Here is a 16,886-nt window from a genome sequence, read left to right as displayed (position 1 = left end):
ACACATGTCAGATCTCAATAGTCTTTCAAACCACTTGGCTGTGGATTTACGTGTGATACATCATGTCTGAATTCACATTCTTATGCAAACCTCCCTCTTCAGACTTACTGTGCTGTGATAATAGACTTTTGCTGTGATAATAGCTGGGTGGAGAGGTTAACATAAAACTAAATGCTAGGCCATCCCCAGGTGTTGATCTAGCCAGAAAATACTAGTATTAAATATATGCACAGCTTTGCCTCCACTGCTTTTAGAACATATCATTTCAAATGTATTAGCTCACGGGTTCCAACAAGCACATCAATCAACAAAGAGCCAGGAGGTGCTAACAGCCTTTGATGTCTTGGATCAGATAGGGATACTACAGTAGACAGTTATACACGTGGTTACGAAGGTGGCCAACTCCTGGTCAAGACCGAGCCCTGCTGTTCCCCACAGAGCCGATCCAGTTCATGCACTGCCTCCTCCTTTGGACACACGCAGCTACGGAAGGAAAGTTGCTCCTCGTCAGTCCCAGCATGACCCACATCACCATCTTCATTACTGGATCTGACCTGCTATTACTGTCAGGAGAAGATTATGACTCGTGGCTATAATACAAGGAGGACACCGAGCGCCACAGGTGACTAGGGGGATCTTACAGCTGCCTGACGAACAGTAAGGAAATGTTAAGACCCACGGCTGCAGTCCCTACGCTCTGTAACTGACTTCTGCCCTCCCTGTTTTTCACTTCCCTCCACTCCTGCCCAATGATAAAATGGCTGAAAACATTTTATCATGGACAAAACTCAACATATTTTTCACCATGCTTATTTCAGGAGCAAACAGATAAACCAGATGTAAAAACTTCTATGAAGAAGCCACAAGAAAAATTCAGGTGAAAGATAGTTTGACAGCTGATAACACGGTCTTTAGGAAACACGTAAGGTGACCTGGATTACATATGCTCCTACCTGTGCCCAATAAAAAACTGATAAAGAGAGAAATTATACTGTCAATTATAATGCCTGTAATTGTATTAAAATGATAGGAGTGGTATTACGTTAGTCAGCACAAAATATCTACAGAAAATGTCCTTGTGATCTAAATAAGGACCGGTACCAAATAAATGGATTCTTTTTTCTACAAATGTTGACTTTAAACTAAATCAAGCTTCCTGGCTGCCCTTACCTTTATAAATTGAACTAATCTAAATCCTGAACCCCAAAGTCCAATACATTGAATAGTAAAATGTCTGACTCATGCAGCCAGAGGTAGACCAAGTTCCCATTGAATCCAATTTTGGTAAAAGTTTACTAATAGAAAGCACAAAGAATTGGTAGTGCTTCATTTTGAGTGTCTACAGGCCAATACAGGCTACCTAGGGATAAAATTTGGCGGGTCTGAAATTTTTTGCACTATTTTTTTTCAGCAACTTTGATAATTAGCTCATGTAAAAGCAGAAATTACAGTGAAACAGATAATCACGTTATATCATATGATTGCCCTAAAAAAAAAAAAAAAAGTAGACTTCTCTTTAAAGTGATGATGGACATTGTTTTGCTTTTTCCCATTACTACTACAAAACAGGCAAAATTAGGTTTTCTCTCTTATCCCTGTTATCCTGCTTAACAAAAACCAACTGTTAATGACATCAAAATCAATACATAAATGGAAAAAACAATCAGCTAATCATGCATATTACAAAAGATGTCATAGAGGAAAAAAATCTCCATAAATAATCTTGTTGGGTACAGTCATTCACCCTGAATGACAACAGATTCCCTTCCTCTGCACTAAACCAAACCACTCATGCTGCTCAGCAACTCATAAGAAAGTGCTTACAATAGATGTGTTGATTACAGGCAAACCTTTCAATAGTCACAAGCAGCAATGGGAAAAGTGTTCTACAAGATCAGATGAATTTCTGACCAAAAAAAAAAAATGGCTTAAGGTTATTGGAAGTGTTCTTCTGAGGATTTTTTTTTAGCAGCATCAGGTCTTTAATCCTTTATTCAGTGGGCATAATGTGCCATCTGCTGTTTTAATTCTAAATTATAACAGTTTTTTTAAGAAAGCTATCATTCTGCAGCATTGAAACAAATGGGCTGAACTAGTGTGGGTCTGTTTGAATTTTGGAAACAGAAATTTACACAGACATTGGCAAAGAAATTAAAGCTTCACCATTGTTAATTCTGCTCAGCCACTAATAACACTTGGGTCTAAACCATAAAAACCTATTTGTGCACTGTACTAAAATACGATGATCTATTAGCTCCATCTGGTGGCTAACTGTGCATTACATTTTTTGGTATATCTTTTTTTTTTTCCTCAAGCAGCACTAAAAATGTATTATAAAGACAAGTTTTACGCCTTTTCTAGTTTTTTTTTTATCCCACTAAGTGAAATTCTGCAAAAGTTCAGGACGTTTAGCTTTCTAAATCTTGATTTACACAAAATATGCTTGGAGTTGATCTGGAGCAGATGGGATACGGACTGCAAATACGCATGCACATGCCTTCCAGTATTGAATAATCAGCAAAACTCGCTGGGGTTATTCACAGAAACAGATTTAAGCACTTGCAAGACTATACACGTGGCGTGTGGCAGCACCGCACATTTGTTTGGAAGCAAACCTTTTGTAAATAGTCCTCCACAACTTGATTCGTGTTCACAGAGTGCAAAGCATTTAAGTGCCTACAGCACAGCTAGCAATGAGGGGAAAGCAAGGCAATTGCTGAGTTCTGTACCAAAACACTTTCTTCGACATTATGTAAAGGCCAGGAAAACTTTTGTCTTAATCACGGATTTGTTAAGAACAGTACTAAAATATAAGCCCTTACACCAGAGCACAGTTTGAAACCTGGGAGATGACTCGTGAAACACTTGGAGAAAAATTTTTTATGGGCGAGTGCCACCTGGTGGAAGATCGGGAAGGCTTTTCAGACCGAAAAAGCTGTCTTAAGGTCGTCAGGACCTTTTCAAATCAGAGATTTTTTTTTTTTTTACATCAAAAAATAACAGCAAAATACTACCACAAAGGTGCAGCAGGCGTCTGGGTGGACGTCCTTGGTGGACACCAAAGTGGCTCAGCTCTGGTCCCTGCTGATCTACGCATTACGCTGATCACACTAACAGGCTAGGAGGTTTTCGTATTTTTAATTAATATCTTTGCAAGCATAAAGATTTTGAATTAATGTTAAGTTCAAAAATAAATTACAAAAATGCTTTCCTTTCAATTCTATGTTTTATATGCCATATTCCTAGACTTTTAGATTTTTAATTCCCTAAATATTCAAAATACATACAACTGCTAGATATGTATCATACTCAAAATTAACAGCATGAATGAACTGGACCTTTGTTGTGAATTTTCTATCCTAGGAAAAGCATGACAGAGTTGGGTACACGTTGCCAGATCTCAAAGATAAGGGTAGAGATTGGCACACATCATCTGACTCGAGTGAAAAATTAGGCCTCTGTTGTAACTGAATGGATATTTCCGCTCCTGACGCATTAATGGGCGGCAGTCGCAGCCTCTCAAAGCCAAGACTCTGCTCAAAAAGTTCAGCGTTTCCTGCTGTATCCCAAGGAAAATCCCTCATTTGAGGCCCAGTTCTGATTTTGCTCATCACTATGCGGGACAACAGCACTTTTGTGGAATAAGTAACTGGAAAATTGAGTTCATCTTTTCAGATGTTTTTTGCACAATTTAAAAAAATGCACATTTCTAAACTTGTATGATTTATAGAACACTATGGGAAATAAATGCATTATTGGAACTTAGCAGGCAATCAGACTGTGTGATTGACACAAAAGCATGGCTCCAAGTTTATCTGACATGGTTTAAATCAGGAAGAAAATCCTTTGGTTTAGATTTAGTGGCATAAACATTTGCTTTGTCACAATGGTGTCATCACAAGGTTGATATATTCTGCTACTTGTGTTTTCAGCCTCTGACTTTTACGCTTGTGTAAAATGCGGTGTTGACTGACACCAAAGCATCTTTGTTTAATTTGGAAGCCCAGGAGTTATCACCAACAGGTACACTGCTTCTGTTTTCATTCACACATTTGCTCACCACTTCTTTGCCCTCATCCTCCAAAAAGGCCTCAGTAAGGACAAAGCAGCGTTACTCGGGCTGCGCACATCGCATGCGTGTTGCATATAAAGAATTAAGTGGATTAGCCGTACCACTATCGTTGGTTATGGCTTCAAAGGAAAATACTGGCTGCACCTACGTAAATGTCTCTGCTTGAGTGATTAAAAGGAACCACTTCCCAGAAGTACAGGTGCACAGCTCACTGTAGCTATTAGGGCCTTGAAAGGGCAAGAATTGCCTTTAAAAAAAAAAAAAAAAAAAAAAAAAAAAAAAAGGAAAGGAAAGAAAAGAAAAGAAAAGAAAAGAAAAGAAAAGAAAAGAAAAGAAAAGAAAAGAAAAGAAAAGAAAAGAAAAGAAAAGAAAAGAAAAGAAAAGAAAAGAAAAGAAAAGAAAAGAAAAGAAAAGAAAAGAAAAGAAAAGAAAAGGAAAGGAAAGGAAAGGAAAGGAAAGGAAAGGAAAGGAAAGGAAAGGAAAAGCCACGAATGCGAGCAGGGATCTCCCTCCCTACGCCCAAGGAGCTCCGGGCCGTCCACCTGCCGCTCCCCATCCCCCGGGCGGAGACCCAAGCCCCCGGACAGCGGGGTGGGGGCCGGCAGCTGCCCCGCAGCCCGTCCGGGCGCTTACAAGGAGCGACGTGCGCCCCTGTGGAGCGGAGCGGAGGGGAGCTGAGCGCGGGGTGACAGCGGGGGCGACGGCGCACCCACCCCCCCAGCCCCGCACAGACCCCGGGTCCAGCCGGGCTGGACCCGGGGTCTGTGCGGGAGCGGGAAGGACACCCCTGCCGTTGGGCGGGCCCCAGGGAGGGGGAGCTGCGGGGGCGGGGGAAGGGGCCGCGCCGCGGCAGGACTCAGCCCGCCCCCCCGCCCGGCAGCCAAGAGCCGACCCCGGGCTCTGCCCGCCGCGCCGCGCCCCGTCCCGCCCCGTCGGGGGCGGGGGGGGGGGGGGGGGGCGGGGGCCGCCCGTGGCAGCGTTACGCACGCAGTGAGCTCAACGGCCCGCGGCCGAGGGGCGGCGCGGCGGGGGGCGGCGGGCCGCGCCGGGGGTGGGGGCGGCCCGGGCAAACCCCATAAAGGGCGGCAGCGGCCGGCCCGGCTGCCGCACTCACTCCGCACGGCGGAGGCGCCCGGACCGCAGCGAAGGGGGCCCGGCCAGCCCGGCGCGGAGGGCTGGGGGTGGCGTTCACTGTTTTCTGCTCTGCAAGGACGGGAGGCTTCTCCGCGCTCGGCTCCCGACGCTCTGCGGGGCCGTGGAAGTGCAGGCGGGACCGTCCCGGAGCTGCCGGAGGGGTGAGCGAAGAGTCGCCGGAGCTTCCTCCCCGACCGCTGCTGCTGGGGAGAGCTGAGGAGGCGGCGGGAAGAAGAAACGGCAGCGAGAGAAAGAGGACAGACGGACGGAGAGACAGACGGGGGGAACGGCTGCTCCCTTCGCAAACCCTCGCTCCCTGCCGCCGCGCCCCGGCCATGGGGAAACCGACGCCGTTTCTGCAGTGACCGCGGGACCCGGCACCCGCCCGGCCCTTCCTGCCCCTCCGCCAGCAGAAAAAAACTAAAAGACCCCCAATACTTGAAAGCAAAAAAACCCTATATATATATATATATATAAGCAAATAAAGAAATAAAAAGGGCTCCGTCAAGCCAGCGGCCGCAGCAGCAAGCCTCCCCCGCCCCGAGCTCGGCGGCCGCGATGAGGACCGGGGGGCGCCTGCCGGTGCCGGTGCCGGTGCCGGTGCTGGTGCTGGCGGCGCTGCTGGGGCTGTGCAGCGCCGAGCGCCCCGCCGAGCGGCAGGCGCTGGTGGTGCCGCGGCGCCTGGGCGCTGCTGGCGGCCGGGAGCGCTTCCGCCTGGAGGCCTTCGGGGAACGCCTGACGCTGGAGCTGGAGCCCGACAGCAGCTTCCTGGCCCCGGACTTCACCCTGCAGTACCTGGGCGGGCCGCCGCCGCCGCTGCCGGAGGACGACCTCTCCCGCTGCTTCTACTCCGGCACCGTCAACCGGGACCCCAGCTCCGCCGCCGCCCTCAGCCTCTGCGCGGGGATGCGCGGCGCCTTCTCCCTCCGGGGCCGCCAGTACCTCATCCAGCCAGCCCCCGGCACCGCGCACAGCCGCGGCGCCCACCTTCTCCGCCTCCGCGGGACCCACCGGGCCGCCCCCGCCGCCCGCTGCGCCGTGGCCGAGGCGGGGTCGGAGGCGGCGGGGCCAGAGCCCGAGCCTACCGGGCACGCAGGTACCGTCGGGGCGCCGCGCCGCCCTCCGCGGGAACGGGGAGGGGAGGAGAGGGGTGATCTGCCTCGCCCTGCGCCCCCGCCCCGACGGGGCTCACGGCGGTGCCCTGCCGGTACTTCCCCCTCATCCCCACCCCGAGGGGCGGCGGGGGGTGCTCCCACCTGGGTGCGGGTACCAGCCCTCCGCCCGGCGGCTGTCTAGCGTGGTTATTCAGACGCGGCTGCCAAAGTTTGGGGGCGGGAGCTGCGCGCGGGGCCGTGGGGTACATCCATTAGGTGCAAACGTTGAGTGTCGGTGGGTTTTGAATTCCTTACAGTGGTCTCTTCCAGCGGCATTTCTCTTGTGCTCACTTGCGCTTTCCTTCCCTCTCTTTTTTTTAATGCAGAAATGAGAAGCAGAAGGAAGAAAAGATTTGTGTCTAGCCCCCGCTACGTGGAGACCATGCTGGTAGCCGACCAGTCCATGGCTGAGTTCCATGGCAGCGGGCTGAAGCACTATCTCCTGACGCTGCTCTCCGTGGCCGCCAAGCTGTACAAGCACCCCAGCATCCGCAACTCCATCAGCCTCGTAGTGGTGAAAATCATGGTCATTTACGAGGAGCGGAAGGGACCTGATATCTCTTCCAACGCAGCCCTGACTTTGAGAAACTTCTGCAGCTGGCAGAAGCAGCACAACCCACCTAGTGACAGACACGCGGAGCACTACGACACGGCAATCCTCTTCACCAGGCAGGTGAGGTACACTGAGGTCAAATCCATCCCCACACCCATTGCTTCCTACCCCCAGAGGCACCCTCTGCCAGGAGACCTCCAAAAAAATGTTCAGAGGCAGTCTTGTGTCATCACAGCTTCAGCAAAGTAGGCTAAAAATGAAAGGAACCGCTTTTAATTTAGTCGTTTATTTTACTGTTTGCGCCATCTCAGGTGAAACTCACAGTACGTGCAACATATTTCTGCCTCATATATTTTTAGCAGATTTAGTATGGAAATTATGCATTTTATTTCTACGTGTAACCTTTGTGTATGTTCCAAAGACAGATTTTTGCCATCATACCCAGTGAAGTGCTGAATATTTATGCTCTTTCCATAAGTAAAGGCAAACTGCCAGGGCTGGATGTTTCTTGCCAAGGTTAAGTCTCTGATCTGATTAATAATGAAACTGCCTTTTTTTACAGGACCTCTGCGGTGCCAAGACATGTGATACTCTTGGGATGGCTGATGTGGGAACGGTTTGTGATCTAAACCGCAGTTGCTCTATCATAGAAGATGACGGTTTACAGGCTGCCTTTACAACAGCCCACGAACTAGGTACTTGAAACTTGGAAAGGCAATTTCACGTGATTAATTGAAGCCAGCTCCATGCCGTAAAGCAAAGAGCTGCCCAGCCCGCACTGCCGGCTCGCCCTGCGGGGCACGGAGCACCCTGCGCTCCCCAGCACAGTCGGGAGGAGGCAAAGCTTTGCCTCGTAGCAGGGTTGAACTGTGGAAAGCAAATCCAGTCTGCACAGCATTGTCTGTAAGAGCTGTGTATTTGACTGATCGGAGAAAAAAAGCATGTGAGGGGAGTGAAGATACAGTGTCATCTGGTTAAAATTTGGCAGGATTCAGATTATTATATAAAGACCAGGCTAGGAGCAGCTCTAGAGTAGTTTTTAAAATAGTATTGGTAATGCATAGGACAGACTTCCTAAAATCACAGACTTTCCTTTTTCTTTTTTTTTTTTTTTTCCTAAGGCCACGTGTTTAACATGCCTCATGACGATGCAAAGCAGTGTGCTGGTATTAATGGAGTAAGCCGGGATTTCCACATGATGGCATCTATGCTTTCCAATCTGGACCGCAGCCAGCCGTGGTCTCCATGTAGTGCCTACATGATTACAACATTTTTGGATAACGGTCATGGTAAGAGTATTAAGCTTTCCATTCATGTGGCATTTAAGCTCTTGTGTTTTACTGCTTTGCTCTCCCTTTCTCTCCTTTCTCTCCTTTCTCTCCTTTCTCTCCTTTCTCTCCTTTCTCTCCTTTCTCTCCTTTCTCTCCTTTCTCTCCTTTCTCTCCTTTCTCTCCTTTCTCTCCTTTCTCTCCTTTCTCTCCTTTCTCTCCTTTCTCTCCTTTCTCTCCTTTCTTTTTTCTTAACAGAGTGCTTTCCGCTACAGTATAGCGTTATCCTTTTACATGCTGCCAGTGAATTTAGGAGACCCTTATTTTTACAAAAATGAGGCACAAAGACTTATGTTACAAAAGAAATGCAGTTCCATAGATGGAAATACGTTTTTCCCTGGTGAAACCAAACTCACTGACAGCGCCGTCTGCTTTTTTTTTTTTTTTTTTTCCTTTTTATTTCCTTTTCAGGTGAGTGTTTGTTGGACAAGCCCCACAAACCAATCCAGCTTCCTTCTGACTTGCCTGGCACGTTGTACGATGCTAACAGGCAGTGCCAGTTTACATTCGGAGATGAGTCCAAACACTGCCCCGATGCAGCCAGTACGTGTACGACGCTGTGGTGTACTGGCACTTCTGGAGGACTGCTCGTGTGCCAAACCAAACACTTCCCTTGGGCAGACGGCACCAGTTGCGGGGAAGGGAAGTGGTGCATGAATGGCAAGTGTGTGAATAAAACTGAGAAGAAGCATTATGATGTAAGTATTAAAAAAAAACAATCAGAGTATATCTTGGGTTGCAGAGTAGCACAGATAATGCTTCAGTGGGAGTAATCATTTAAAAGGGTGTGAATAAATGGAAGCAGATAGCTAATAAAACTTAGAGATTTTTTTTTTTTTACAAGTGGCTTAGGTAAAAATGAGCACGATTGTGGGTTTTGTGGTTTGGTTTGGTTTCGCTTTTACTGTATTAACTTTTTCATTCTACTTTTGCTTCTCATTCCAGACGCCAGTGCATGGGAGCTGGGGGTCCTGGGGGGCATGGGGAGAGTGCTCCCGGACCTGTGGCGGTGGAGTGCAGTACTCCTTCAGGGAGTGCGACAACCCTGTCCCCAAGAACGGGGGGAAATACTGTGAAGGGAAGCGGGTGCAATACAGATCATGTAACATCGAGGACTGTCCAGACAATGATGGTAATCTTTTCCTCATTTTTAAGGCGGAGGAAGGGTATCTTGTGGAGGAAGAGGATGTACAGAAGATGATCTAATGCCCATCTGTCTTTCCTCTGCCTGCAGGCAAAACCTTTAGGGAGGAACAATGTGAAAAGCACAATGAGTTTTCCAAGTCTCCCTTTGGAAGTGGACCTGCAGTGGAGTGGACACCTAAGTTTGCCGGTGTCTCTCCAAAAGACAGATGTAAGCTGGTCTGCCGAGCAAAAGGAACAGGATACTTCTTTGTTCTACAGCCAAAGGTATTTCAAAACTATACCTCTTCATCTAATCATGAATAGGATTTGTATTTGCTCTAACTCTTTTTGTGAAGTTTAAGAGTCAAGGAGTGTAGAAATCTGAAATTATGTCTGTCTTGTATTGAAGCTAGATTCTTACTTCTCCTCTTCCTACATGTACAGCTTGATTAGAGCAAGCATACTTTAAATATTCTGGCACAGTCCATCCAGTTATTTCACATGTAACGCCTCTTCTACCCACTCCACCCTAGTTTCCTTTCCTCTCTTTCCACCAATTTGATTACATTGAGACATGTTTGGAAAACTGGAGGTATTCTTTGCCAAAACATTGGTGCTTTCTCATACTGGTTACTAATATGTTGACAGCTTAAAATAAACAAAAAGAGAAATGTTCATCTTGCATAGCTACTTGAACTCGCTGTCGTAAGATGTTGAAAGCCAGTAACTACCAGGGCAATGACACAAATGTTGTTTGTAGAGCAGTACTCATAGAAATAAAGGATACATTGGACACCATTAAAAGCAATTTTGGTCCTATACTTCAAGGACATGACTACTTTCTAGTGACGTTAGAAAACAATGTTCTTTCTTTATATGAAATCAGTAAAATAGGGTTTTTTTGGGGCAGAGGGGCTGTTAATAAAAACTGAAATTGGCTGTTTTCTCCTTACACTATGGCATTGTTTTTGCAAGTGACATGAAGCAGCACTGCATACTTCAACTATCTATGGGCTGCTTTGGTTTTTAGTTTCAAAAGCCCTGAAAATACGGGTGCTGCAGGTCTTCCACCTGTCCATATTTTGCATTTTATATATGTCTGTATACGCAATTACAAAGCAATGTGCATCTTCTAATCAAACACCTACTGCTTGTTTCCTGCGAAGGTTGTGGATGGTACCCCATGTAGCCCCGACTCCACCTCCGTCTGCGTCCAGGGACAGTGCGTAAAGGCTGGCTGTGACCGTATGATAGGATCCAGTAAGAAGTTTGACAAATGCGGTATCTGCGGTGGCAATGGATCTACCTGCAAGAAAGTGTCTGGCACGCTTGTTAGAGCAAAGTGAGTATATGACTGCTGTTGTTATTTTGTTTTGGTGAATGTTTTGTGGGTGTAAGCTTTGGGTTTCCAAGTTGGTAAGACGTTGCCCCAGTTTATCATTGGAACTGAGATTTGATCTGTCCGAGTCATCTGACTGAAGATAACTTACAGTGAGATCCCAGCAAAAGAAAGCACCTTGCACATGGGCATAGCTCTGCTGTAGCAATAATGTGGGATGTGACTGCAAATCCCTTAATCCATTAATGTGATTAGGTTGGCAGCTCATGAGCTTAACGCTTTGGCTTCAGATCAATTTCAATCTTGTGCCAGGCAGCTTCTTCCCTTTCACAGGGAAGAGCAGAGGACTCAGTCTTTCTTTTTTCTCTTGGGCAGACCTGGCTACCATGACGTCGTCACCATTCCAGCCGGGGCGACGAACATTGAGGTGAAGCAACGAAACCACAGAGGCGCAAGACACGATGGGAGCTTCCTCGCCATCAAAGCTGCAGATGGCACCTACGTCCTCAACGGCGATTACACCTTGTCGACGCTGGAGCAGGACATCACCTACAAGGGCAGCGTGCTGAGGTACAGTGGCTCCTCTGCCGCCCTGGAGAGGATCCGTAGTTTCAGCCCTCTGAAGGAGCCTCTGACCATCCAGGTCCTCACGGTGGGGGACCTGCCGCAGCCCAAGATCAAGTTCACCTATTTCGTGAAGAAGCCTGCTCAGCCTGGGTCGGAGAAGGCGCCCAGTAGAAAGAAAGAGTCTTTCAATGCCATCAGGGAGATCATCTCCTCCGAGTGGGTCATAGAGGAGTGGGGCGAGTGCTCCAAGTCGTGTGGCTCGGGCTGGCAGCGGCGGGCAGTGGAGTGTCGGGACCCCCAGGGGCGGCCGGCTGCCGACTGTGCCCAGGAGCTGAAGCCCAGCGACGTCCGTCCCTGCGCCGACGTGCCCTGCCCGCAGTGGCAGCTGGGGGACTGGTCGCCCTGCTCTAAGACGTGTGGGAAAGGTTTCAAGAAGAGATTGTTGAAATGTATTTCTTACGACGGCAGCGTGCTGCCACAAGAAAGCTGTGAGCCTTCCAAGAAGCCGAAACACTTAATAGACTTCTGCAACGTCATGGACTGCAGTTAAATAGTATAAGTTGGGAAAGCTAATTTTTTTTATTATTTTATTTTTTTCCTTCAGAACAATGCACTGAAAAAAAAAAGGGCTAGAGGCAGCACATGTGTTTTTGCATACAAAATTCATAGTGAGGATCCATTGAGGTGGGACAGTGCAAATAGCTTTAGTTGGTGTTGCATCTTAAAAATACCCCGCCAACTGAAAATTTGGTAGGATAGCAGACCCATGTCACTCACTCGTCTTCAGCAGATAAGGCCTGAGGGCATTATAATTGCCTTTTTAAAGTCTGTTACAAATTAAACAAAACATGAGTAGTGGCCAAAACACATTTAAGCAAACGTTTTGGGGTTCGGTTATTTCTCCCTTCTTCTGGATTTCTATTCTGGTACTGATCAAGTCCCCATGTGTAGGAAGGGGAGGGAAAGGGGAGTGGAAAAGATAGCTTAACATAATTGGTCAGGGCTTACCTACCTCATGAAGGGCAAAAAAAAGGATTGGAAAAGGAGCTTTAACTATTTCATTCATGGCTGCTATTGTTTCAGAGAATAGTTTTATATAAAAATAAAGCCATATTCTCTACCTGTAAAGAGTAAGAAATATCAAGAAATATCAGTCAACTCCACAAATAACTAGAATGTAATTTTTTTAAAGTACCTTTATGTCATCCCAATGTGCCTGTCCGTTTCTGTCATCCACTGCGATGCCATTGTGGTGACATACATAATCCAGAGGCTAGAAGAAGTGGAAATCTTCATGGAGCAGGTAGCGTCTCTGAGTAGTTGCTCTTTGTGCCTTCTGCATACCTTCCATGGGCTTTTCTCATTCAAGCTTGGTCTTACCATCCTGTCAACCAGACTGATGGCATTTGTGAGCATTTGAGTCATGCTTTCACATTCAGATCTTTTACCTTATCCCGGCCAATGGAAATTATTTGCATTTGGGTTAAAAAAAAAAAAAAAAAATCAAAGAAATCCTGCTATGAATGGCAACCTCTCCTGTGTGGCCTCTGATGGGTTTGTCGTGCTCAAATCACTGGTAAGGCGGGAAGACAAAGCTGAAGGATAGCTGGTCCATCCACAGCAATACGCCAACATTCACATAATTAAAGTTTGTGCCAGTCCATAGACAATGAGAGAATATGGCTTTCCATATGTATATAGTAAAATATATTGCTATAGATTTTATATACTTTATAAGTATTTTATATTTCTTTGCCTTCTGGGAAGGGTTATAATTTGTAATAAATGCATATAATGAGCGTATTTATTTTTATACTTCTTGTCTAATGTGATCTTCTAAGTTATCACTTTTTTAAAAGGACATATAACAAGAATAGAGTATTTATACAGTATAATATGTAACTAGAGGTAATAAATGAACCCTATAAATTTTGGAAATGGAGCGTCTTTATTTCACTGGAGTAAAACTAGTCCATCGAGCGGAAAGAGCTTGGAATCTAAGGCAATATTAAAAAAAAAGCTGAACGACATTTTTCAAAATGACTGGTAGCTTAGGCTACTAATTGTCTGTGTTAGTGAAGGGGGTTGGAAAACTCTACCCATAATGTCATATACCATGTTAAAAGGGGTAATTTTGTATTTTATTACTTAACCACTAACAGGGTGCTCAGCACTGTTGTTTCATCTTTTGAAAAAAAACGGAGTGCAACTAGACTTGATGCCACTGGTTTTAATAACTGCTTAGAGAGGGAGTATTGCTGTCAGTGGTGTTTATAACCAACAAAATATGTACAAAAGTAGCAGTTTTACCTGCTCCACTTAACCTTACCCTACTGGGAAAGCAGCAGTCAAAATTTAAACCCATTAACTGGTAGTCAGAGGTTTTCCTCACAAATTTCTGGAGGGCCTCCTGATCATGCTTTTCTAATTAGAAGTGCTGTATGAATGAGCTGTTCTAACGCTGTTGGTAACACATTTTTTAATATTAAAATACATACTAAGCATCAAGAAACTGATTTTTACTCCCTCATTTCTGATCTCATGACCACTGCAGTCGAGGGAAAATCTTCTGTTGAACTCGGTAGGATTTTTGCCATGGAATTTGAGACATCAGTCATTTGTGAATACTTTTGGCTTTGTGTCATGTAAAAATCTATTAAAACTTCCTTTGCCAATGTTTGGACTCTGTCTTGCAGAAATAGTTCCTACTTTATTCCACGGATAAAATCTTGGCCCCTCTAAAGCACATAGAAAAATTCTCATCACGTCACACTTCATTGAGCATTACTTTGTCTTTGACATGCAAAAATACTGGGGAACATTTTACTTCTAGCACTATTTAGAAGGGAGCCAATCGCTTTCTGGTTTTATAAATACTTAAAAGTATTTATAAATACAACAAATAATATTTTATTGAATTGTGTATATGTATACATACGTATATTTTACTACAGCAGGTTAAAATGAGGAATACACACATTTTCAAGAGAAAAAAGTCCATTTTTATTTTCATTTTCTGCTGTTGCTCGTTCTCCTTGTAGACGTCATATCCTAACACGTAGCTGTCAGTCGGTGTTGCCTGAAACACTCTCCGTTTAAGGGCCCAAGGAGCTACAGTCCTGAAACCGCAAAGCCCTGCCATATCTACAGAACTGGTGAGATCCCCTGACTTTTGGGTGATGGTGGTTGCCCAAATTAGCTCTCATCAGCCTGGAAGAAATATTCACGGCAAGGCAAAGAAAGCCCCGTGGAGGAAACAACTTCTCCCAGACCTACCCATATCAATTAAAGCAAGCTCAAGGTGCTGACACACTCTCACTTCTTGCAGTAGAGCTTAAGGAGGCTCCTGGGAGAGAAAAATGATGTTTCACAGGCACCGCCTTTCATGCTGAAGGGAATTTGGATCCAATCAAATGCAGCGAATTTCCCCCTCTTTTAGCAAAAGGTGCTGAAGTGTTCTACATTTCCAAAATGCTTCAGCCCATGTTACCTAGATTAGATCAGTCAGCCCCGTGGTTAACTAGAGGTACGTGAGGAGTCGGGAGGTGGTGAGGGAAATCAAACACATTCAGTATTTTACAACAAGAAATAGCAATAACAACTTTTTTTTTTTTTTACACTCTTGCAAATGACTGCATAATAAAATGAGCGATAAACTAATAAAAAGTTATGATATAATGGCAGCCTATTTTCTATGGCGGCATTAATTTCTTTAGAGCATAAACATAGCAGCAGGAGGTCAACACATTACCCGTATTTGTAGCGCAGTTGACCACAACTGCATTTCCAAGTCATAGTTTACTGACTACATATTTTTCTTTGACTAGATCATGAATTCTCAGCAGTTGCATCTGTTATACAGTAATATGGTTCATGAAGTTATATCCTATTTTGAATAGGGCTGAGCGATAAAGAACATGCTCCAAATAATGTATTAATTAGGCAATGCAATCAAAGAACTGCTCCCTCCCAAAGCACCCTTTAGTTACAAGAAAGTCTGCTGCTTGGGGTGACCCAGCAAGGGGAATCAAGCAAAACCAGTGGAGCACAGTTTAGCGGTGTAGCAATCAAGATCACAATTACACACACACCCTGCACCAGGAGTCTGGCAATTTATAGCTTTTATTACAAAGGGCTGGATAGCTAAGTGCTTTTTGTGTGCACATTTGTTACCGTGAGCAGGAAACGCAACACGCTGACTCATAAGGCACACTCTCGGGAGCTCGTGTTGGGGTGAGTGTAAGAGCTACCGCTTTCTGCCAGCCCAGGCGCTCTCTCCTTGGGCCACGGCCACCGGTTCCACTGACACCCAGGGGGGCCTCAGACCCGAGACGAAGATTGTTGTTTTCAGCCAGGTTGTCTCAGCTGTCCAGGTTGACAGGTTGGGTGGGAGGTTTCCAGTGCCCAGCATTTCAGCTGAGGACAACCTCACTCCAGTTTGGAGCAAAATTTATCCGGCTTCCTCCTAGGTTGAGAGAAGCCAGATGCTATAGTAGCCTCTTCTTTTTTTTTTTTTTTTTTTAAGATTTTGGTGTCATAAGATAAATAAGTTTGGCTGAGTGGTGTGGGCTTTCAGAGGTGTGAGGAGAGGCAGGTGTCTAAATGAATGAAATATGTCTTAGCCTTGGTTTCATTGCTTTCAAGGCTGAGTGATCTTCCAGTTCCTGGTAAGGCTAAAAATTCTCTCTGTTGGCAGAGTGGGGCAAATGAAAGCAACATAGTGAGTCATTCTTTGCCATTTCAGGCATTATGAGACTGAGGAAAAACTCTTTCCAGCCTTTCAGTGGCCTCAGAGAGACTGGCGCTGGGACAGAAGTCCAGTCTGAGGGCCAGATCTCCAGAACCCAGTCTTCAAACTTCACAGTCTAAGTTAGAAAATAACTGGGAATTCGAAGAGGAAAATAGTTATGCTGGAGAGCTACCTTTCAGGCTGATTAGAGGTACAGTTGTGGCATCTATGCTGGGTAAGCACTGCAAATGGTGGCCCTAGGAAATTTGGAGTAGCTGTTTTTCTGTGGCACTGTTAAAATCGTAAATAATATGATTTACTGCTTGAAATTGTATTAACAGTAAATAGGGAAAAAAAACACAAACCACAGTATATGATAGCGTTCTTAAGCTGCTGCATTCCCCTCTCTTTAGTCCAAGTGTTGTTGTAAAAACAAGATATGTTGGTGTTGCCCAAATAACTATTTTGCCACTGATTGTAATACATGTGGTTTCAGAGCAGAGCAAAGTTGGTTGCTATTACAGAAGTTGGTTCTGTGAGCTTTCAGAGTAAAAAAATAGTTCTATATATCTGGGATGGAAAAATCCTGAAATTGTCTAGAGCTGCTGTACACTTTAGCAGCTGACACCTGCATTTCAGAGCCATCAATTGCCTGAGTATGTTTGGAGCTGTAATTTTAATGTCAGGACATTGAGTTAGAGAATAAAGGCCCCAGAGTTATGTATAAGAACAACACTGATTTGCAAGGTACTAGCAAAGCTGGCATTTCACCTTCTGAAACGCATCTCCCATATATCTCGTAATATGGCAAATGGATGCCTTCGTTTGTAGGTCCACAGCAGCTTTCATTCAAATCAATGACTCCGAGCACTGTATGTGTTTCAG

At 45.5% G+C, this 16,886-nt stretch overlaps 1 protein-coding gene across 1 annotated transcript; it reads left to right on the top strand.

The window, feature by feature from the left end:
* Positions 1-5,610: 5,610 nt before the first annotated feature.
* ADAMTS1 (ADAM metallopeptidase with thrombospondin type 1 motif 1) lies at positions 5,611-12,400 on the top strand. The gene is made up of 9 exons (XM_075770184.1): positions 5,611-6,302; positions 6,687-7,033; positions 7,476-7,608; positions 8,035-8,202; positions 8,653-8,939; positions 9,187-9,373; positions 9,476-9,651; positions 10,533-10,708; positions 11,081-12,400. Exons 1-9 carry the CDS (start codon positions 5,765-5,767, stop codon positions 11,820-11,822), a joined length of 2,754 nt encoding a protein of 917 aa, XP_075626299.1. The 5' UTR covers positions 5,611-5,764; the 3' UTR covers positions 11,823-12,400.
* The last annotated feature ends 4,486 nt before the right edge of the window (positions 12,401-16,886 follow it).

The sequence above is a fragment of the Balearica regulorum genome, chromosome 1 (genome assembly GCF_011004875.1).
Source record: "Balearica regulorum gibbericeps isolate bBalReg1 chromosome 1, bBalReg1.pri, whole genome shotgun sequence".
Lineage (NCBI taxonomy): Eukaryota > Metazoa > Chordata > Aves > Gruiformes > Gruidae > Balearica > Balearica regulorum.
This window is presented reverse-complemented; position numbering and strand designations above follow the sequence as displayed.